General features: G+C 42.3%; 1 protein-coding gene across 4 annotated transcripts in view; it reads left to right on the top strand.

The window, feature by feature from the left end:
* The window catches only part of tubgcp4 (tubulin gamma complex component 4), a 48,570-nt gene extending 27,742 nt beyond the window's left edge, over positions 1–20,828 (top strand). For 2 of the 4 annotated variants that reach the window (XM_043680426.2, XM_087981943.1), the window contains 8 exons: positions 1,538–1,645; positions 2,025–2,163; positions 4,202–4,379; positions 8,536–8,643; positions 14,387–14,521; positions 15,864–15,980; positions 16,909–17,048; positions 19,604–20,828. In XM_043680426.2, the coding sequence (XP_043536361.1) occupies positions 1,538–1,645; positions 2,025–2,163; positions 4,202–4,379; positions 8,536–8,643; positions 14,387–14,521; positions 15,864–15,980; positions 16,909–17,048; positions 19,604–19,616 (938 nt within the window). In that variant the 3' untranslated portion in view covers positions 19,617–20,828. Of the gene's footprint in view, positions 1–1,537; positions 1,646–2,024; positions 2,164–4,201; positions 4,380–8,535; positions 8,644–14,386; positions 14,522–15,863; positions 15,981–16,908; positions 17,053–19,603 lie in introns of those variants that run through there. The other 2 variants (XM_043680427.2, XM_087981942.1) reach the window with 2 other exon arrangements.
* Positions 20,829–23,855: the final 3,027 nt, after the last annotated feature.

Below are 23,855 nucleotides of genomic sequence, written 5' to 3'. Positions count from 1 at the left end.
GACATATTCTCCCTCAAGATATCGAAGCTCTGGAACCTGAGTTGGCCCTACCTCATTACCACTTCCTGATTGATCTCTTTCAAGATCATTGGGCTTCAAACTGTTGAAGTGCCACTCCTGAACCATCTTTGTTTTTCTGCCTCATTCCATATTTTCAGAAGCCTACTTCTGTGACCAGTCATTTCACTATTTCTTCTGCCACTAGTCTGTGAGATGTTGTGCATCATCTTCTAAAGAACCTTACAACTGAATGTTGTTATTCACTCCCGCCCTGAGACTTTCACGGAAGAACTCTCAATCTAAAAAGACTCTTGTCCATTAAGTGTCTTTCTATTCTTTGGTGACTGACTCCAGGAGGATGGTCTTCCAAAGCTGGTGACCATAGCTAGACTGGCCAAGTTTCTCTGGGGCTGAACTGTACTGCTGCAGCTTCTATGACATCATGTATCTCCTAAACATATCGAACTGAGGTTCAACCTCAGACTGAGTAGTGATTCAATCGCACAGCCTTCACAGCTGGGTTCTGGCTCTAATTAACACATGAGGCATTACTTTATTTATTACTTGGTTAGCCAAAAATGTAAGTGAGCTTAATTACATAGTAAATTAATAGACTCTTGCCTATTAGATCTATTCAGATACGGGCTGTGAATAAGCTGTTGACTGCATGCTCACAATTGGGACGTGTTTTCCCTGTTTTTCCAATGTGACAAATTTCATGAGATTTTTCCTTTTCTTTATATACGCATTTCACTGCCCTTCTATGGTCATGCTTCTGACGTCTATATTCTATTAGGTCAGCATGAGTTTCAGTTTGTGAACCCTGTGGTCACGAAGTTGAACTTAAGCGCTTAGATTAGCAAACATTGAACCGAAATGACTGTAAAGGTTATGGCTCATCAGTACCATTTCTCCGTCACCCAGGAAAGCCACTTCCTGTTAGCATTTAGATGTTTTTATTCTGAACCAAAGATTTTGTTTTTCTCATAGGTTTGCAATACAGAAAGGCAAGGAGTAATTCAACAGATAAGGTTACAAGATGGTTTGATAGTGTGTGTAGAGATGGTGTTTCCACTTGCAGGGTGACCAAAATTAGGGGCCATCAGTATAAGAGAATCATTAATAAAGCCACTGGGGGAAATTCAGGAAAAAAAGGTTTCTTTATCCAGAGAATGATGAGAAGCTGGAGTTTGTTTCCACGGGGAGTAGTTGAGGCAAATAAATGGACACATTTGAGAAGAAGCTAGGAAAACACATAAGGGAGAAAGTTCTCAAAAAGTATGTTGATTGTGTACATGAAGAGCAAAAGGACGAGGCCCATATGGAGCATAACAACAGAATGATTCTAATGGGTGAGTTTCTAGCAGTTCAATTGGTTTCAATTTTGGAAAAAGTAGAAAAGCAAGCTTTATAATACCTCAAACTCCAGTATTCATTATTAAACTCTAATCTCTCTCATTTTGGAGATGAGCACTAATAGGGTTATTGAATTTCTCCTGAATTGTTTCTCCCCCTTGCCTCTATCACTGCATTTCAGATGTCAATGTAGCATTCCAGAAGTCAGCACACAAAGTGTTGTTGGATGACGACAACCTACTCCCACTCCTGCACCTCACTGTCGAGTACCACGGCAAAGACCCAAAAGGTAGGTCAAGGCATGTGCCTCTCTCGATCATTTTGCATAAACGTTATTTAATGCCAGGTCTAGGTATACATGTATAGGACCTGTTTCAGATGGAAGTACGCTGGTAAAATGTAGATTCTGTAAAGTTCATCTTCTGTTTGTCATCCTTAAATTAGGAAATCAACTCTCCACAGTATTTGAGCTAAAGTCTCACCAATGCTTTGTAGAACTGAAGCATGAAGTCCTTACCTTTATGCTCAATTCCTCTCATAATAAACGATAGCATTTTATTTGTGTTGACCGTGGAATTAATTTTGTGCTCAGTTATAATTTTCCTGTCAGTTTAATGAATTGTTTTGCCTTCCACCCCAACTTGCCAATCCTGCCCAACTTATCACAGATACTGCACAAAGCCGTGATAACTCCCTGCGTGAATCTTCCCCTCGTGAAGCCCCTGCTTCTGGCTGGTCTGCTCTGGGACTCTCGTACAAAGTGCAGTGGCCTTTGCATATCCTGTTTACACCAGCTGTACTAGAAAAGTAAGTTTACTTTATGTATTTTGTTTTTTTTGATTGTTGCTGTCAGTTTGAGGAGCACTTCAGTTTACATCGCTGTTTCTGCACCCCCCACCCCCGGCCACTGAACAGCGCAGGTTGTATTTGTTGCTACTGGCACCTTTTCACCACATCATTTGAAGTGTGCTATGCTTCATACCTGCTATCCTAGGCAAGGTGTTCAATGATAGTGGAGGAGTGGAATCTGTTCCTGTCCTAACCCATTGTTCATCCATGTGCTTTCTAACAGCCATGACTGACTTGCTTTCCCCTTCCTAACCAGATGGCTCACTGTGGTAGTGATCTGGAAATCAACCCCAATGCCTTGTCCAAGGAGTCATCACAAATGTGAAAAGATTTTAAATTCCTCTATTTTTCTGACTAATGAACTCTAGCAAAAAGGAAACACTCAACAGATTTCTGTATTTAACTAGTAATTAACTGTTTATTACAGACAAATTGACTTTAACCAAAGGAGTTAGAAAATGTGAATTGCAGCCATACAACTTTACAGCTTAACTCCATACTGTCTCTTCCCCCACTGAGACAGAGTGAGATTTTTCAGTGTTTTCTGTTTGCAGGCTCAGTTGCACTGCCTTGGTCAGGAGTTAATCAGAAAGCTGGTGTCAAGACATTTTCTGGTAATTTAGACGCAATTGGCTCTGTATGTTGTCTACATCTGCTCTTTCTGTCTGAGGAAGGTGGGACATTGTGTACAGCTCACAGTGTTTTCTGGAAAAGGTGAGACTGATTTTTTTGAGGAATAGCAAACTCTCACAGATTGCCACTCCAGCCTTTTCTTAATAAAAGAAGTGAGCTCTGCATTTCTTACAGGAAATTCCAATCTGAGCTCCTTCAGAAGTAAGTGGAGCCATGTTTCCATTCTGACAGTTCTTTCACAGTGCAAACCCATTAGGGAAAAGAAAGCACACCCCCTTTTTCATAGCAGTCAGAGTTAAAGGTCTTGAGTCACTTTGACCGCAACTGTCAAACAGTAAATACATAATGTAAGTGTGAGGTTAAGGTGATGGCAGTGTAGATTGCCAGATTGATGAGTGCTGCAGGATGTCATTGATGCACAAGGATGTGGAGGCCAAGTCACTGAGTGTGTTTAAGACATAGGTATATAGGGCAGAGGTTCTTGATTAGTAAGGAGATCAAGCGTTACGGGGAGAAGGCAGGAGAATGGGATTGAGAAATTTATCAGCCATGATTGCATTGCAGAACAGATTTGATGGGCTGAATGGCCTAATTCAATTCCTATATCTTTTGGTCTTTGGGTAGATCATGGATACAGAGCAGGGAATGGGCGTTGTTGGGTCCAGAGTGAGGGAAGGATACTGTCAATTCCAGAGTGGGTGCAGGGTTTTGGGAGGGTGCAGGGGGAGTGTCAGGTCAGGATCTCAGAGGTGTAAGCAGTCTGCAGGATGTGTAGCTGAAATCAAACTCAGGTAGAATGGCTTCTCCCATTCAGTTCGACAGATGAGAGTTCAGCGAGGAGACCCGTTGTTCACTGTAGAGTTTTCTGTGGTTTAGTGTGTAGCTGAACCATGTTTGATTTCCAGATATGATTGCAAATATTACATATGAAGTTGCTGTTGGCGGGGTGGTCGACGGCACAGGCTTTGTTCAATATTTGCTTGTTCTGTAGGAACCTGACTGTCCTCCTGAAATGTTGAAATTGCTTCAAGACAGATATGTCTCCATTTGCACCCGCCCAGGGTTGTTCTGTTTATCTACTTAGCGTGATTCAATCTACAGGCTCTGAGAATGGCTTTCAGAAAGTCCTAAGTTTAGGACATGTGGGTTCCTGTGCAACAGTATTGTGAGAACTTTTACATTGATGAAAGAAAGAATAGGGCTTTGATTTAATGTCTTGCCTGAACAAAGACACCTCCTTCAGTATTTCCTCAGTACTGCGCTGTGAGTGTGGTCTGATTACCTGCCACAGAATGGAAACAAAATCTCTCGAATGCTGGGCTCCGTATGCGTTTCTCACTCTGCCTCTCATTCTGTCTCTCAGGTACAACATTGTCTTCAAGTACCTGCTGAGTGTGAGGCGAGTTCAGGCAGAGCTGCAGCATTGCTGGGCTGTGCAGATGCAACGGAAACACCTCACTTCAAACAAGTCGGACGCCACCAAATGGAGACTGAGGAACCACATGGCTTTCCTTGTGGATAACCTGCAGTATTACCTCCAGGTAACACAGAATAAATGATCACCTTCAGGGAAATATAATACAGGGTTACAACATAACCAAGGCTTGTATTCCTTGGGATATAGAAAGTTAAGGAGAAATTTACTATAACTTTTAGGATTATGACTAAGGTAGATTGAGAGAAACCTTATCCATCTGGTCAGGGAGAAAGTGAGGGCTGTAGATGCTGGAGATCAGAGTCGAAGAGTGTGGTGCTGGAAAAGCGCAGGCGGTCAGGCAGCATCCAAGGAGCTGGAGAATCAGCGTTTTGGGCATACGTCCTTCATCAGGAATCATCAGCCCTTCCTGATGAAGGGCTTATGCCCGAAACGGCAATTCTCCTGCTCCTCAGATGCTGCCCGACCGCCTGCGCTTTTCCAGCACCACTCTTTTCGACATCTGCTCAGGGAGTCAAGGACAAGGTAATCTTAAAATCAGAGAGAAGTCGAGAGAATCACTGTAGATGTGTGGGAACATCCTCCCACAAACAGGAGGAGCTGCCAGCTCAAGAAATCATTTTTAAAATTCAAATTGATGTACATTTTCTAGCCATGCTTTATTAAGGGACGTGGAGCTAGCATGATCTCACTGAATGATGGAGTGGGTTCGAGTGGCTTCTCATGTCCCTATGATATATATATCCCCTTTCACCATGTGGAGAATATTTTGTATAATTCCATGAATTATTACTTGTACAGGCTTCGTTTTAATTCTATTTTCACTGATTTGCAGCAAAGGAATTGTAGGTCCCACTGTGACCACTAATACCATTCAATTGAATGCAAAGAGGGGGAAAGGTGTGTTACAGGGAGCAACTTAGTGTTACAGTGAAATTCAGGTCATCTGGCATCTCAAGCTAAAATGCTTAACGACAACTTCTCTGAGGCCCTCCCCACTGAAAAAAACATGGTGCCTGTGATTGATGGATGTGGGTTCACAGAGGCATTTTCTAACCTGTTGCAAAATATATTCTTTCTTGTGAACCTGATGCACAACTCACCTGCATTCATGCAAGCCTTATAAACTGCAAAAACAGTGTTACACGTTACAGGCAGTGCTTATTAAAACAGTAAAGATTCTTCTAGCAAAAGATCAAGGAGGTGAATCCAGTCTGTTTTCCACAGGAATTTATTCACAATACCCTGTACAACATAAGTGCAGGCTATTTTTCCCTTCCAGACACCAGCACCCCCCAGGTGGAAACTGGTACATATGTAATGAACCTGTTTGGACACATTATGACATTCTTCATACCTTTTGCTTTAGAGATAGGGAGACTACTACTACCCAGCAAGATCCCAGATATTTTTTAATTAATCTGTTTAGAGATATTTTGTCACGTGATCCCAGATTCTTATTGAATTCAGATTTCACTATCTGCATGGTGGGATTTAATTCATGTACTGGTACATAGGATTGATAGTCCAGTGACATTACCACGACACCATTGCCTGCCCATCCAAAAGATCACGAGCTGTATTCTCCAATCTGGATAAACTGCTGTCAATCACAATTACAGCATGCGCACATACACATTCCATTGACACAGCATTTGCAACCTTGGGCTGAAGCCCTTAGAAAGACCTTAACTCAGATTGAATCAAAACAAAATTAGGTTCTGATGGGAACGCTTCATTATCACTATGATAGCCTGATGGTGTCAAGTGTTTGTCTAGGATATTTGTGGCTATGGAAACACAATTGTGTTTTGAGCATAAGGCAACTTTGAATCAAATGTTACTGGCGTCACAATTATCATGTGAAAGACTCTGAGGAGTCTGTAAAAGAACTGGCTGCAATCAATCTCCCAAATACCTAAATTATTTACTGACATTTTTGATTTACTGGAACCACTTCATGCCGATGTGTGTCCCAATTTTTTTTATATAATTACTGAAAGCTCTCCTTTGATTCGCACTGGATAGATCAACTAACCGTTTGTTTATTTGGTCAATTTTATAACGGAACAGAAGGCACATGTTGTCAGGTTCCCCTTTCTGGCAAGCAGCCCTGTGCTTTCACTGGGAATTATCTTGGCCAGCTCCATTAATGGCCCAGGAAATCCTACTGAAGGAGCATGCACTGTTACCAGCTCCATCTTTTAGATGAGATATCAAATTGAGGGCCCTCTCTGTCATCAATATCCTCATCCCATGAATTAATGTTTAAAAAGCTAGGATTTATAGGTAGGAAGCAGAATAAAATGTTGTCTTGCTGGTTGGTTTTTTTCAATGAGGCTAATTGTCTATAACAAGTGTCTAGTTCCCCAAATTGGCTGTCCACGATTGACATTTTAACATCAAATTCAGGCCAGTTTGTTATATTTTTGGTGTGGAAATCTCTTCAGTGCTGGACCCAGGCTCCCCAAATTCATTTCATGCACAACCCTCACAGCAGACAGATCTTGATCCAGTAACTTGCTTTAGAGTTTAGATGTTTGTTGAAAGAATAGTGTCAACATTCAAATAATTAGTATAGTCATTCTGCTTCTTCTAGATCCAAAGATGTCGAAGTGGGGCTTGGGCAGAAAACAGGATCATAAATCCATCTTTCTATAATTGTCACTTTGTTTCCCCTCCTCTTAGCTCTCATGGAGCAGGTTATTAACTGGAAGTCAGGTGAACGGGCAATTTTATTTTCAAACATTATTTGTGCAAACGCTTATCACAAAAGCGAACAGTCATTTCCTCTTGCTACTCTGCCAGTACTGATCTTGTTGGTTATTGGAGTCCAGAGTTGTAAGTCTGGTTGCTGTTAGCTGATCCTTTTATGGATCACTGTGGATCAACTTCACTTGACCAATGTTGCCCCTGGATTAGACACAACAAAATTTGACCTAGCTTCCAGCTCAACAGAGTTAATCTCTGTTGTAAAACTTCTTACTTTTGAAAAGCTTGCCAATACTCGATCTCTTCACTTGGGGATAAACATGTGGGCATTTGCCAATACAGCAACAGATGGAACTAAAGTAGCCAGTTTTCCTAACTTAAGCATAGAACAAGAATTTGATTAAAAGTCACAAATATCAATCTAAATTTAGAAACCTAATTATCCTCCCACAACCCCAGAATATGTGCAAGAGGTGGGGAAAATGAATATTCCACAAATGCTGCTAGACATGCTGAATTTTTCCAGCAAGTTCTGGTTTGGTTTCTGATTTCCAGCATCTGCAGTTCTTTGATTTAAAAAAAAAAGTTTATTCTGCGTCAATCAAATAAGATACTGAGCTGAAGAGTGGACAGCTTTTTTTCTCATCTTTTCCTTGAGGGATTGGGGCATATCAGAGAATGATGATGGTCACTGATGTACCTGAAATAGTGACTCAAGACAACGTAGAATTTGCTCAGTTGCTTTACAGAGTTTTGTTTCTCTCAGGTTTCCACCACCCGAAATGTTATCATCATGAGGGACAAGGAGGGCAGACATTAGACTTTAGGGAGTGTGTGACTCTGTGTTTTGAATAAAGGAAAGTGTGGGATATTGTGGAACCTGCTTGATCTGCCTGAGAGCAAGGATGGGAGCATAGTGATCTTCCTACAGCAGTGAAAGGACATGACTGAGACAGTCATGGATGAAGGCTGAAGGAGGAGGCCTCCAATGGGTTGGGTGGTCATCTAATTCTAAGCTCCCCAAAAGTCCTACCTTCTATAACAAATGTAGGGGTAGCTGCTTGGTGGACAGAACTGGATAAAAAGAGACATGCTGTAGAATGTCCTCATTTTGCACTCATCAGGACAGCCTCAAGAATGCAAAATTTCAAAAGAGCAGTCATTAATACTGCATGAGAAAAGGGAGCTGATTGGACAAGTCATTGCCATGAAGATTGCACAAGTTTTTTGATCCCCCAGTCTTTTGTTTAATTTACAAAGAAAGGATGCCTGAACATATTCCCTAATCCCTTATCCCTTCATTTAAATATGTGCAGCTTCCAGCAAGCATAATGAACCACAATGCAAACTCAACTGATGATCTTAAATTGGTTGTTAGTATAATTCTTAACATACTCTTCGTTGCCCAGCAACTATTGTCCAATTGCAAAATCGGTTTTAGCATTAGAATATAAGAGTGCTTTAGTTTTCTTATATAAAGGCAACTTTATCTGTGGCCCCTGAGTTCCTTATGTACTGATTTTATTACACTTATTTCCGCACCTATTCAGGGCATGCAGCGCTCCTCATTGTGTTACAGCACGCCAAGTAGCTCTTCCCCGCAGGTAGCAACGGCACGAGCTGCAGAGCGGTGCGGACGGAGTCAGTGCTTCCCACAGGCAAGTCGTTGCCGCAGTGGCTATGCTGGGAAGGGTCAGGCAACTCAGGGACCTGGACTTGCAACCTCAGAGGTGTAAAATAGACATGTTGCATAGTAAGGATTAGTTAAGACAAAAAGTACTTTGATCCATTGCGAGCAAATGTCGAAAATTCAGTTGTTGGAACCTGATGTGTATGGGTGGGAGTGGGGTGGTTGGGCAGGGTTAGTTTGTCTGGTGTCTTGCTTTTGTAATGTTCCTTGAATACACTGTTTTATTTCATGGGAAAACAACAACTGCTGCTCCACCAGCAGGAACTGGCAGGTAGCCATCCCTGTACTTAGCATGACTTGTTTAATTCTCATCCCCTATGATTATCCCTTCATGTCCTGTAATATTATAGAATATTTTTCAGTTGGAGACAGTCACTCCCTGGTGGTGTCACTTAATTTATACTCTTGGGGTTGATACAGTCACCCAGTCATGCTTTTCCCCAATATTGCAATATTCCTATTCTGACAATCACACCAATGTTTGGGTGGTTGTTACATTTCAAAGGCCCACACAAGATGGATTACATTCTCTGCAACTACTTGTTTTGAACTCCCTATTAACTAAGTAAAACATTTCCCCTTTGCACTGTACAGGCACAAAAGCTTTTTTTCAGTTTGACCATTCTGCTTCTTAGGTCACCGCATTTCAAATTCTTTTTAGGAATGCAGAACAACCTTTTTAAAATAAAGAAAGAAATGCATCCAGGGCATGGTATGCCAAGTTCTGACCTGTGTTTAGAGATTCTAACTTGGGTGGTCAAACAGAATCTTAGAGACATAGATTTTCTTAGTGCAGAGAGTTTATTGATGATACCAGTCCATCAGTTCTGTCCCAGTCCCAGCTGTTTCCCCACATGCTACATCAATACTTGATGTGGGATGTGATAGTGACCTTCAGTTTTATTTTAAACAGATGTCACATCAATAACAGATCTTGCCTGCAGATTTAGTGCAACTCGTTGTCCCTTCCTCCAGCATCCTTGAGTAGGATTTTTAACTTGAGAAGATGAATGGGAAAATTATCAGTCATAAAGCTACAATTATCTGTTTTTCACTTAAGTGCCTATTCCCAGATTTTTAATATTTTAATTAGAGAAGCATCATTAGACGATTGCAATAATGTCCAGATTATACAAACTGTAAATTCACTTACTTCCCACAAACAATTACCTCATAGTATTCCATTATTCAGTTCTATTTGAGTCTTTACATATGCAACCTGGCCAACAGCAACATTTCACTCAATACAACAGTTGTGCTAATAAAGTGGTTTACCCCAGTTATTTTACGTATAATTACAACTCTTTAGTGAATTTAGTTTATGGTCAGCCCCAAAGCTAATGCAGGTAGAATTCTCAAATTTCTTAACCCTTCTTTCGTCGTGATTGTTCAAAGAATCTGGGTAACATTTTAACCAATTCACTCTGCAAACTTAGTGTGTACATCCACTATTCAACTGAGCGCAGTTGAATGAATGTGTGACTCGAAGATTCATTACTGGACTGAAGCTTCTTGTAACCAGTACAGTTTCTTCTGCCTGAACAGTCCCTTCATCATCTTCTGAATCTTTTGAACGTTTGTGTAATGTATCATTTCAAAAACTTGTTATTCTATTTCCAACAACTTATTGCATAATGATATTTAAAGTTGCATTTTAAAACTAGTTGACCATTCCCCAGGCATTCCTGGAGATCATTCTGATGTTATAGTTTCCCCAATTTGTTTTGTCTATCTAGTCACCATAAGTGTCTCTAACCTCACTCCTTCTGGGTACAATTCTTCTTGCACATTCATTCATGCATTCCACAACCAGATGGTCCTGAAAGGTTGTTAACATTGAATTTGCCATTTGTTTTACTACTGAATGTGCCTTTTGAGCCTTGAATGCTGATGGGACTGAATGTTTTCCCAGGAATTCTTGTTTGGGTTTCTAACATCTGTTCCAAAAGTGTCTTTCTTTTTGAAAATTTAATTCCAGTTAATACAAGGTGTTGAAGCACAACTCAGCACAGTCTAATCATTTAAATGGAAGTGCTGAGTTCGGACTCTCCTAATAGAATGTTTTCAATTTTGTTTAAAATCTGTTAAACTCCATGATACATTCTATAGAATCATCATCCAGCTTACTAAATTTACCAGAGTCTGACCATACCTTGATTGCATTAAGTAGGTCATATTTCTTATAAACTTAGCTATACATTTTATTAGATTTGAAAATTTTCCAATTGTTGAGCAACACACTCTGCAAGTATTTTACACCTGATCCTACTTCAAATAAGAAGTGACAGAGCCTTGTTTTTTCTCTTAGTAAAGACATAACTTGTGTTCCCATATCCATCTCATTTTCCAATGATCATTACATTCAGCTTCATCAAATGTTGGTGAGAACCTGTACTCCAATATATTACAATGGGTTTCAGTCATTCGTCCCCTAGGTAACTCCAACTAAGTCTTGAATTAGAATATGAATGAAGGAGGTATGGTTTGCAGATGATACCAAAATTGGCGATGTAGTGGATACTGAAGAAGGCTAACTCAGAGTACAACAGAACCTTGATCAGATGGGCCAATGGGCTGAGGAGTGACAGATGGCATTTAATTTAGATGATGTGAGGTGCTGCGTTTTGGAAAAGCAAATTAGGACAGGACTTATACACTTAATGGTGAGCTCCTGGAGTCACAGGTAGATGGATTAGTGAAGAATGCTTTTGGTATGCTTGCCTTTATTGGTCAGTGCATTGAGTATAGGAGTTGGGAGTTCATATTGCGGCTGTACAGGATCCTGGTTAGGCTACTATTGGAATACTGCGTGCAACTCTGGTCTCTCTGTTACAGGAAAGATGTTGTAAAACTTGAAAGGCTTCAGAACGGATTTACAAGGATGTTGCCAGGGTTCGAGGGTTTGAGTTATGGGGAGATTTTCCCCGGAGCGTCAGAAGCTGAGGCGTGACCTTATAGAGGTTTATCAAATCATGAGGGGCATGGATCGGGTAAATTGTGACAGTCTTTTCCCTGGGATGGATGGGTGGGGGGGGGGGGGGGTCCAAAACTAAAGGGCATAGGTTGAAGGTGAGAGGGGAAAGATGACCTAAGGGGCAACGTTTTCACACACAGGGGATACGTGTATGGAATGAGCTGCCAGAGGAAGTGGTGGAGACTGGTACAATTGCAGCATTTAAAAGGCATCTGAATAGGTATATGAATAGGAAAGGTTTACAAGGATATGGGCCAAATGCTGACAAATGGGACTGGATTCATTTAGAATATCTGGTTGGGCGTGGATGAGTTGGACCAAAGGGTCTGTTTCCGTGCTGTATATCTCTATGACTCTAAGTCATGGTTTCTAATCTCCACCTTTGGAAAGCGGCCCTCTCCTACCAAGCTGGCATTTTTAGTGCTCTGATGAAGAGTCATCTAGACTCGAAATGTTAGCTTGCTCTCTCCCCATGAATGCTGCCTGACCCGCTGTGATCTGCAGCCGTTTTTGTTTTTAGTTAAGATTCCAACATCTGCAGTAATTTGCTTCTTCTCCTATAAATGCTGTTAGATTCCAATCCGTCTGGTTTATTGATTGTACCAGTATGATAGCTCTCTCCCCCAATTCCAGATGTTCCCCCTTTATAAACACAGCTATCAATTAACTAATTAAACTACATTTTTAAAAAAAATTATCTGTTTCCCTTTTAACCTTAACAACTTGTACGTTAACAAACATGAAACACTCAGTTTACTGACCATTAATTTATCTCAATTTCAATATATTAATAGTTCATTGAAATTACATGGTTCCATTAGGAGTGTTGGTCAAATGATTTTAAAGAGAGTCCCTGACTAGCTGTTCACTTTCCTGCAGATATTCAGGAGGGTGTATGATTATTTCCAATCGTGTATCACTTTATGTTGTGCTTTGTACAGAAATCAACAAATTACAATCTGACAATGTGTAAAAGAATAAACAAAATAAGAGTTAAAGAACCAGGTCTTTCTCGAACAGGAGAAGCCAGTGAGCTGCTAACCTAGCAGCACAATAGTAATTAGCCCCTAACTGACTGCAGGATATGCTTGCTTGGGCCACTAACCCACAGGGATGTAGTGGCACAAAACATTAGTGACTATAAACATCATGACTGTGGGGAACCATGTGCAAGTTGACAGCTAGTCAACAGTAAAATTGTTTCAAGCAGGGATTTAGCAAATCCAATCAATTATGGCAGCAAAATATATCTTACAATTATTAAGACATCTCGAACTGTATTTGCATTGCATGTGTTGCAGACATGTCTGTATGTGCACAAACCGTTTATTTTCTGTCCTGAGTTTGAACAGCAAGAAATTGTATTGCTTCTTTGGAAATGTGTCACTCAATCTCTACTAATCATTGCAGGGATGCTATGTGTAAAATGTAACATGTAGCACCAAATTATACACAACAAGCAGACCCCAGTCTTCTCGTTTTAACAGAGTTGGTTGACCTTATTTTAGCCAACTGTTGAAGGCTCTTTGATTTCCTCAGCTTCCAAATCTTTGAGGAAGCAAATAAGGATGCTGTGTTTGCCACTCCTGGAATGTGTGCATGTGTGTTATTATCTCAAGATTTATGTACAGTTCACTGTCAGGTAGCCTGTTGAAACGCTCCAATGGACTCATGATGAAACACCATCTCTTATTTCTTTATCTCTCTCTCTTTCTTAATCCAAATCTTTTTCCTTTTTTTTAACCTGATCTGGTTCTAATCATCCTTCCTCCTCTATCAATTTCGGTCTTGATTGTTCAGCCCTCATTATTAAGGAGAGACACTGTAAATCCTGCTGTTTTAATTCTCCGATGGCCCATTGCCCTCACATACCAGATTACCTCTAAGCCAGTGAGTTGCAGCACAAAGGTGCTGAAGGTTGTAGGAGGAATTCAAACTAATGGAGCACTGTCTGTGAGATGCACTGGACCAGTACACTAACAGAAAAGTGAAGCTATAAGCCTGAGCTATGCCTCAGCAATGACTGAGACACAGTTTAGAAATAGGAGGACTCCTGTTTGGGATAGAGACAAGAAGTTTTTTTTCTCTGAGAGTCGTAAGCCTACGCAATTTGTTTCTTTAGAGACAGGCCATGTGGCCCAACAAGTCCACACTGATTCTCCGAAGAACATCCCACCCAGACCCATCCCCCTACCCTTGTAATCTTGTATTTCCACTGGCTATTGCACCTAATTTACGTAGCTTTGGCCTGTGGGAGGTAACCCACACAGACATGTAGAGAACGTGCAAAATCCACACAGACCATTGCCCGAAGGCAGAATCAAACCTCCGTCTCTGGCTTTGTGAGGCAGCAGTGCTAACCATTGAGCCCCAGAAAGCATTGGAGGCTGTATCATAGAATATATCCAAGGCTGAGTTAGCTGGACTTTGATTGATTGATGAGGGAATAGAGGATTATTGAAGACAGACAAGAAAGCAGAGCTAATGCCACAGTCAGATCAAGCTCAAGGGACTGAATGGTCTACTTCTCCTCTTAGTTTCTATCTTGGTTATTAATATAATTTGTTTTGTATTTGTTTAAAATAGAACCTTGTAAGACTATATCCAGCAATAGGGTTAAGAGTTTGCCCAGTGCAAATATTAGTCTGAGGCTGGTGTTCTTCAAAGCTCCTTTGGTATGCTATACTTCCAGACTTAGTTATACCACACTGCTAATTAGCAACTTGTAATATTGCAGGTAGATGTTCTCGAGTCCCAGTTTTCACAGCTCCTCCAGGAGATAAACTCTATCCGAGATTTCGAGAGCATTCGGTTGGCCCATGATCGCTTCTTGAGTAATCTGCTGGCTCAGTCCTTCATCCTCCTTAAACCGGTGAGTACACTTTCCCTGAAAGCAAGGAACCTCGAGAAAACACAGGGGTTAGGCCTCAACTGGAGTACTGTGTTAAATTCCAGACTGCTACACCTAAAAAAGATGTCAAGGCCTTAAGAGAGGAAAGATTTACTGGAATGCTACCAGTGGGGAAAGGCTTCAGTGACGAACATGATTGGAGAAGCTGGAGAAATTTAGATAAATGCTAAACAGTTTTGCTGGAGTGAATTTTTCAGTAGCCAGTGGACACAGATTTGGTACACAGTGCATCTATGATCAGCAGAGATGAAATGAGGGGACAAAAAGGTGAATTTATCCAATGAATTGTGATACAGGGCTCTGGGGAAAGAATTGTGCCACTTGAACAGCTGTCCCAAACAATTAGTTCAGTTTCAAATGGATCCAGTACAAATTCTAGAACGTGGAATTTTACTGTCTTATTCATTCATGGGATGTCGGCATCACTACAATTGCCATTAAGGTTGTGAGCTGCCTTCTTGAACAACTGCAGTCCATGAGCTGTAGGTAGCCCTACAGTTCTGTCAGGGAGGGATTTTGACCCAGTGACACTGAAGGAAAGGTGATATATTTCCAAGTCAGGATGGTGAGTGGCTTGAAGGGGAACTCACTGCTGGTGGTGTTCCCTTATATCTGCTGCCCTTGTCCTGCTAGATGGTAGTGGTATGGGTTTGGAACGTGTTGTCTAAGGACCCTTCATGAATTTCTGCAGGTGCATCTTGTAGATAGTACATATTGCTACTACTGAGCATTAGTGTTGGAGAGCGTGGATATCTGTGTGTACGATACCATTCAAGCAGGTTGCTTTGTCCCGAATGGTGTCAAGCTTCTTGAGTGTTGTTGGGGCTGCACCCATCAGGCAAGTGGGGAGTATTCTATCACACTCCTGACTTGTGCCTTATAAATGGTGAGCTTTAGAGTGGGAGGTAAGTTACTCACTGCAAAATTCCCAGCTTCTGTCCTGCTGTTTGAGCCGGTGTTAATATGGCTAAATAACAACCTGGTATGTTGGAGATGCTTAGCAGGTCAGGGAGCATGTGTGAAGAGAGAAATAGAGTTCACATTTCTGCTGATGACTTTAATTAGATCTGGGAGAAGTTAGAGTTTTCACAGTTTAATTACAGATTGGGAACCTAGAGAGAAAAAGAGTAGGAGGAGGGAGCAGAAAAAAAGTGTTCTGTGATAGGATTGGCACAGAGTGAGGAGATGTCAGGAGCAAAGAAATGGCAATTTGACAGATTTTCAGAACTCCATCTCAGAGAACACTTTATTTCAACGAACAGAGAGCTTCTGTCATTCACATACTTACTCCCATTCTCTACAGGTGTTCCATTGTCTGAATGAGATTCTCGATTTATGCCATAACTTCTGTTCTCTGGTCAGTCAGAATCCAGGGCCGTTGGACGAACGTGGTAGCTCACAGTTGGAACTTCTTGTGACGGTGAGACCAGCTATAGACTATTGTTCCTTATGTGTGTGTCTAATTGCACCAGCTCCTTGTGCCTGAGCTCGATTCCTGATGGCTTTGAGCTGTGCTCTCGTACCTCTGTGCATGCAAGTTCCATTCTTGAAAGTTAAGGCAAAATGTCTTCAACCTGCTAAGGTGGTTGTCAAAGATCCTTTGGTTGTATTTGAAGATGAGCAGAAGGTTCACTGACCAACATTTCCCTCTGAACCAGCCTGAAGAAGGACAAACTGACTAACTGTTTTTATCATTTGCTGTTTTGGAGCACTTGCTGTGCAGAATTATCAACAGCAGTGGTCATAATTATCATAACAATAGTCATTTATTAGGAAGTCCCTAAGGATCTAAATAAAGATAATTATTCATTTTATCCTCTTACCCACTCTTCCTCTCTCTTTCTCTCACTCTAGTATTTATGTTTCTACTGGTGTCTTTTTCTCTAACTTTCTCCCTCTCCCTTTTTTCTTCTGTCTCTCTCTCTCTTTCTTTCTCTCTGTCTTCATGTCTCTGCTTGTGCCTCTCTCTCTCTCTCTCTCTCTCGCTCTCTCGCTCTCTCGCTCTCTGTCTCTCTCTCGCTCTCTGTCTCTCTCTCGCTCTCTGTCTCTCTCTCGCTCTCTGTCTCTCTCTCGCTCTCTGTCTCTCTCTCGCTCTCTGTCTCTCTCGCTGTCTCTCTGTCTGTCTTTCTCTCTCTCTCTCTTTTAGAGTCTGGTCAATAAATCCAAGGTTAGAGCCACAGGTTATATTAGCACCAGAAGTCTGAGATCTCTGCAAACACATGGGAATTTAGTGGGGGTTTAATCATTACTTCTGGTGCTGATGAGTCCAGGGTAATTGTTTAAAAGCGCAGACTATCCTCCTTTTGGAATGCTGCTCACTTGTTTTCCTTTTTGTTGGTAAAACCTAGGGTTTTAGTCGTCAATCGTCCCTGCTTTTCAAGATCCTCTCCAGTGTTCGCAATCACCAGATTAACGCTGACCTGGCTCAGCTTCTGCTACGACTTGATTACAACAAGTATTACACCCATGCTGGGGGCACACTGGGCAGGTAAGACAGAGCAGACACTATGGAGAGGGCAACTCCATCACCTACTGGTTAAATACATGGTTTTGTGCAGTGCAGTATGTCTGTCTAACATAATTCTGTATTTGGTGTAAATACAGATCTGGTGTACAGCTGTACAAGAGGATAAATACAGATCTGCTGTGGTGTTGGACGAGATGATAATTACACATGTGATGCTGTACTAGAGGATAAATACATGCTGTCTCACCTTACTGGAATGCACTGGCAAAGAAGCCCCACTGTCACAGAAGTCAAACATTTTATTAAAGTACTCAAAGTGCCCAATTTCCCTGTCTGTTAGACTCAAGTTAACAGGAAGCATGAGCCAGGTTTCTGTACTTAACAGGAATTACTATTCATTACAAATTGGTTTTAGCTACAGCTAAACAGCTATAAATTGTCGACACACGACCTAAACCCCTCATAAAGTCTCCCTCTATATACATAGAGAACAAAACATTAGTGTTATGCGTGCTGGGGAAAACTAGGAAGGCCGTTCAATGATCCCTGCGTACAGAATTGGCAGAGGTGAGCCTTTTAGATCATCAGGACCCACTGCCCTTCAGTCTCTCTTCTCCAGCTGCTTTCACTTGCTGAGTGGAGGGATAAAGTAATTGTTTCACAATTTATAAACTCTCTGACTTATTGGTTAAAAGCAACACCTTTCAACAACTGGTAAGAGAAAATAAATGGCTTCCTTCCTTTCCAGAGGTCTGGAGGATTTTGGCCTTTCTTGTTCACACCCACAAGCTGGTCAACTATTTGGGAGCCAATCACATTGTTGTGCAAGCAGAAAGCCTTTTTCACTGACAACTGGTCACCGTTAAACAGACTAATCAGCAGCTTGTTGCTAGCTGAATCTTCCTTTATACTCACCCCCAGCCCCAATTCATCTGTAGTTAACACCATCCCTATGCTCTTGGTTTTCACAACACTCCTTTTCCCGTTTCAGTCCACAATCAAAAATACATGAAAATAAAAGATATAGAGTCATAGAGCTGTACAGCACGGAAACAGACCCCTTGATTCAACTTGTCCATGCCAACCAGATATCTTACATTAATTTTATTCCCATTTGCCAGCATTTGGCCCATATCCCTCTAAACCCTTCCCATTCATATACCCATCCGGATGCCATTTAAATATTGAAAGTGTACCAGCCTCCACACCTCCTGCAGCAGCTCATTCCATTCACTCACCACCCACTGTGTGAAAAGGTTGCCCCTTAGGTGCCTTTGAAATCTTTCCCCACTCAACTTAAGCCTATGCCCTCTAGTTTTGGACTCCCCTATACTGGGGAAAAGACCATGACTATTCACCCAACCGTGCCACTCATGACTTTATAAATTTCTGTATAGGGTCACCCCTCAGCCTCTGATGCTCCAGGGAAAATAACCCCATCCTATTCAGCCTCTCCCTTTGGCTCAAACCCTCCAACCTGGCAACATCCTTGTGAATATTTTCTGAACCTTTTCAAGTTTCACAATGTCTTTCCTATAGCAGGGAGACAGAATTGAACACAGTATTCCAAAAGTTGCCTCACTAATGTCCGGTACAGCTGCACATAACTTCCCAATTCCCATACTCAATATATGGATCAATAAAGGCAAGCATACCAAACATCATCTTCGCAATCCTGTCTGTCTGTGTCTCTGCTTTCAAGGAATTACGAACCTGCACTCCAAGGTCTCTTTGTTCAGCAATACTCCCCAGGACCTTACCATTAAGTATATAAGACCTGCCCTGAATTGCCTTTCCAAAATGCAGCTGTACTGGGGATAAATACTCACCTGGTGTTGTGCTGTACTGGGGACAAATACCCATCTGGTGTTGTGCTGTACTGGGGATAAATTCCCATCTGGTGCAGTGTTGTATTGGGGGTACATACACATCTGTCTACGCATGCTGGGTTCTGTGTGCACACAAACATCATGTGCAAGTAGGTACAATTTCTTGACTTGGCTGCCCCTGTTCCCAAACAAGCCCCTTCCTCCCTGGACATCTGGTGCCTGTAGAATCATGTCCCAGGATGTGTCATTTTTATGAGAAGGTTTGAAACTGGGGGGGAGAATGGGTTTGAGTTTGGGCGATTTGAGCAAAAAACAAAGTAGTTTTGATTTGTCCAACTCTACAAAATATTTAGGGGAAGCAATAGCCTTGCCATATTATCACTGGACTGTTAATCCAGAGACCCAGGTAATGTTCTGGGGACCCAGGTTTGAATCATGCTGCGTCAGATGGTGGAATTTGAATTCAATTTTTTAAAACTCTGAAACTCAGAGTCCAATGATAACAATGAATCCATTGTCAATTGTTGGAAAAACCCATCTGGTTCTCGAATGTTCTTTAGGGATGTAGGCAGCCATCTTTACCTGGTATGCCCTGCAGACCCACAGCAATGTGGATGACTCTGAGCTGCCCTCTGGGCAATTAGGTTTGGGCAATAAATGCTCGTCTAGCCAGTGATGCCCTCATCCCGTGAATGAAAGAAGAAAAAACCTTGCTTCTCTAACAAAGCATTTTATTTTATTTTTCAGTTTTGCCATTTGATCTCTGAGCAAGATGGACTCCTGGCCCAGCCGGGTTCTGACCTTCACCAGCATCTGACCTTCCCTGTCTGTCTGCGGAGTGAGCTTGTGTCTGAACCTCCTAACTCGAAGACTGGCTGCAGCTCATCCCCTCACAGAAATCAACCAACTGCTCGAAACCTTCACGAATGGAGACTTTGTGGGCTTACACTTTAAACCTGTAGCCATTTTATACAAACTTGTCAGCCAGGGTTTGTGAGCTTTTTTCTTTACTGACATTTTACCTAATTTCTCTCAAATCTCTCTCTCTGTCTTTATCTTAGTCTCCCTTGAATGCTATCACTATCTCTATGTCTGTCTCTTGTCTCTCTTTATCTTTCTCTGACTCTCACGTTCTCTCTGTCTCTCTCTTTCTCTGTCCCACTCTCTCTCTTCCTCTGACTCTAACTATCTCAGTTTATGTGTGTGTGTGTGTGTAGCTCGCTTAAGTTATTTCAACTTGCCATACCATTTTATCTGAAACTTTATAAAATCCTCATACACTCTGATGTTTTGTTCCCATTATCCCCATTCTCCTCTCTCTGACAGTTTGTCTTAGAGAGAGTTGGGGTTGAGATGTGAATGTGTTACAAGACCTGGTCTCAGATCCACTTTCCCTGGTACCATAAGCTCACTTTAGAATTACTCATGACGAAATTCTCAGTAGTGTGATGAGCCTTTCAAGATTTCTGGACCGTTATCGTAAAACACTGATTGGACTGATCAAAAGCCATGAACAATTGAGAGTCCCTGCACTGTCTGCCTGTTTCTGGGAGATATTTGGAATAGTATAGGTTACAGTTGCCTACAGGAGTGAACTATCAATGAAACATCAGTGTCCTCCTGCTTCAACTATTGATTCCAATCCTCAAAGTATTCACTCTTCTGCCCCATGCTTCTCTGGTTTCCCACTGGGCAAAACACTGGAGTTTCTGCCTCGATCCCTGGTTTGAAATCTGACCCACTATCCCCTGGATTGTGTTAGAATTCCCATCGAATGACTGTCTTTAATTTGGGAGTTGCATGAACCACTATCGTGAGGACATTTTACTGGGTCTGTGGTGTGTTTAATGAGGCAAAACCAAAGGAGCAGTTGTCATGGACCATGTTGTGAAGATGCTTGCTGCAAGAAACAGCAGAGAGATCTGTTCCTGACGTGACTTGCTCTGACAAGAAAATAAAATAATAGAACCTTTCACTGCCTTCCAATGAAGTAGTGATTGCCACATTCTGTTTTCAGACCAGTGATTGAATGGTTGTTGCTAAACACAGTGTAATTTCATCAGCTGTTTTTTGATAATCAATATTACAGCCCCACAGGCCATTCTCACCCACTGTTGTCCCGGGAGTAACGCGAGCTGGGCCCGTTTTGTACACAATACAAAACAGAGTCTGTGTACAAAAGTGTGTACCTGTGGATAGGGCCCAGTTCTGTGGCATTGGTGTAAATAAAGCAGCAACCAGCACTGTCACTGTACAGAGTCCCTACAGTGAGGGAGCAGACCAGTCAGCCCATCAAGTCCATACTGACCCTCCAAAAAGCATCCATTCCACCTACCTGAACCCTGCCTTTCCCATGGCTAATCCAACTGGCCTTACATGTTCCTGGACACTGCAGACAATTTAGGATGGCCAGTCCACCTAACCTGCAGATCTTTGGACTGTGGGAGGAAACCCACACAGACATGGGGAGAATGTGCAAACTCCACACATGAATTGAGCCTGGGTCCCTGGCGCTGTGAGGCAGCAGTGCTAACTGCTGAGCTCACTGTGCTGCCATCTTGATTGTGGTGGTTGTGGGTTACTTAAACCGTTTAATGATTGGTGCACATGGGGATACACATCCCTACCAATCCCTTAATTGCCCAGAGAGTAGTTGAGAGGCAGCCACATTGCTGTTGGTGTGAAGTCACATGTAGGCCAGATTTCCCTCCCTGCAGTGCATTAGTGAACCCGATGGGATTTTAACCAACAATGGTCGTTAGTAGATCCTTAATTCCAGATTTGTTTTACATTGAATTCAAATTCTACCATTTGCCATGGCAGGATTGGAGCCTAGGTCCCCAGGAGATTAGCTGAGTTTCTGGATTAATAGTCTACTGATAATACCACTAGACCATTGCCTCCCTGTGAATCTTATTTTACTGCTGCAGTTCAAGGCAATATTTTGAATCTGCCTTTTCCAATCCCCTGTCCATCCTTTTAATCCTCCATCAGATCACCCAACCCCACCTCAGCCCACCCAGCTGCCCGTAGTTGTTCCTCCATGATGAAGTAACAAGTGGCTCTTTATCTTTGCAGAACAAGAAGGCAAATCCTTAAAGTGATTTGCAAAACATGAGAAAAAAATCTCTTGAGTGTTTGGGGTATGGACATGTGGCGGAGGCAGATTCATTTAGACATTCGAGAGGACACTGGACAATTACTTGGATAGAAATGATATGCAAGGGAAAAAGAAGAGGGCAGCACTAGAAGAAGACACTAATTTGAAGAGCTAGTGCAGGTACAGTGGGCTGAATGGCCTCCTATACCCTGAGATTTCTGTGAATTTGTGCAGCGAATGTTGCTTAAAGAAGAAGCGAAGACATTGAGACAGTCATTAACAACAACGAACTTTGGATGCTGGAAAATCTGAAACAAAAACAGAGAAATGCTGGAGAAACTCAGCAGCTCTGACAGCATCTGTAGAGAAGAAAACAAAGTTGACCTTTCAAGTCCAGTGATCCTTCATCAGAAACATTAAATCTGTTTCTCTCTTCATGGGTGCTGCCGGACATAAGCTTCTCCATGGTGTAGAGGTGCCAGTGTTAGACTGGGCTGGGCAAAGTCAGAAGTCACATGACACCAGGTTATAGTCCAACAGGTTTATTTGAAATCACAAGGTGAACCCGACAAAGGGGCAGCGTTCCGAAAGCTTGTGATTTCAAATTAACCTGTTGGACTATAACCTGGTGTCACGTGATTTCTAAGTTTCTCCAGTACACTGGTTTTGGTGGAGATAGTGATTTAAAGTACTTTTGAAAGACAGTTACTGTGGTAGTGTTGCAGTTCTGTGCAGCAAGAGGAGGAGGTGGCCATGGGCCCTGGACCTCTCACGGAGCAGCAACTCTGCTGCGCCTGACCCCTGTAATTGTGGAGGACCACAAGAGTTAATAAAGACTTCTTTGTCCCCTCCCCCTCCCTTCCATTCTTCTCATCGACCTTCCTTCCAGCCACCCAATGGATTCACTCCTCCCATCGTTCAACCAGATCGTACCTTCTACCTGTGTTCACCTATCCCCACCCTGCCCCCCCCCCCCCCCTTTATCTGCGGCTCCGATTACACCCACCCCCAGTCCTGAAGAAGGGTTACAACCAAAACATTGATTTCTCCACCCCCTGATGCTGCCTGACTTGCTGTGTTCTTCCAGCCTCCTGCTTGTCGACCTTGGATTCCAGCATCTGCCGTTTTTCTGTCTCTAAATTTGGAATTGATTTTAAGAGGTATAGTTAGTAAGTTTGAAGATGACACCAAAATTGGAGGTGTAATGGACAGCGAAGAGGGTTACCTCAGATTACAACAGGATCTGGACCAGATGGGCCAATGGGCTGAGAAGTGGCAGATGGAGTTTAGATAAATGTGAGGTGCTGCATTTTGGAAAGGCAAATCAGAGCAGGGCTTATACACTTAATCGGAAGGTCCTGGGGCGTGTGGCTGAACAAAGACCTTGGAGTGCAGGTCCATAGCTCCTTGAAAGTGGAGTCGCAGGTAGATAGGATAGTGAAGAAGGCGTTTGGTATGCTTTCCTTTATTGGTCAGAGTATTGAGTACAGGAGTTGGGAGGTCATGTTGCAGCTGTACAGGACATTGGTTAGGCCACTGTTGGGATATTGTGTGCAATTCTGTTCTTCCTATCGGAAGGATGTTGTGAAATTAAGAGTTCAGAAAAGATTTACAAGGATGTTGCCAGGGTGGAGGATTTGAGCTATAGGGAGAGGCTGAATGGGCTGGAGCTGTTTTCCCTGGAGCGTCAGAGGCTGAGGGGTGACCTAATAGAAGTTTATAAAAGCATGAGGGGCATGGAAAAGATAAATAGACAAGGTCTTTTCCCTGGGGTGGGAGAGTCCAGAACTAGTGGGCATAGGTTTAGGGTGAGAGGGAAAATATTTAAAAGGGACCTAAGGGGTAACTTTTTCAAGCAGAGGGTGGTGCGTTTGTGGAGTGAGCTGCCAGAGGAAGTGG

The sequence above is a fragment of the Chiloscyllium plagiosum genome, unplaced genomic scaffold (assembly GCF_037043375.1).
Source record: "Chiloscyllium plagiosum isolate Xiang-an unplaced genomic scaffold, Cpla_swu_hap1 HiC_scaffold_42, whole genome shotgun sequence".
NCBI classification, from domain to species: Eukaryota; Metazoa; Chordata; class Chondrichthyes; order Orectolobiformes; family Hemiscylliidae; genus Chiloscyllium; species Chiloscyllium plagiosum.
The sequence above is the reverse complement of the archived record's forward strand: the minus strand, read 5'-3'. Positions and strand labels throughout refer to the sequence as shown.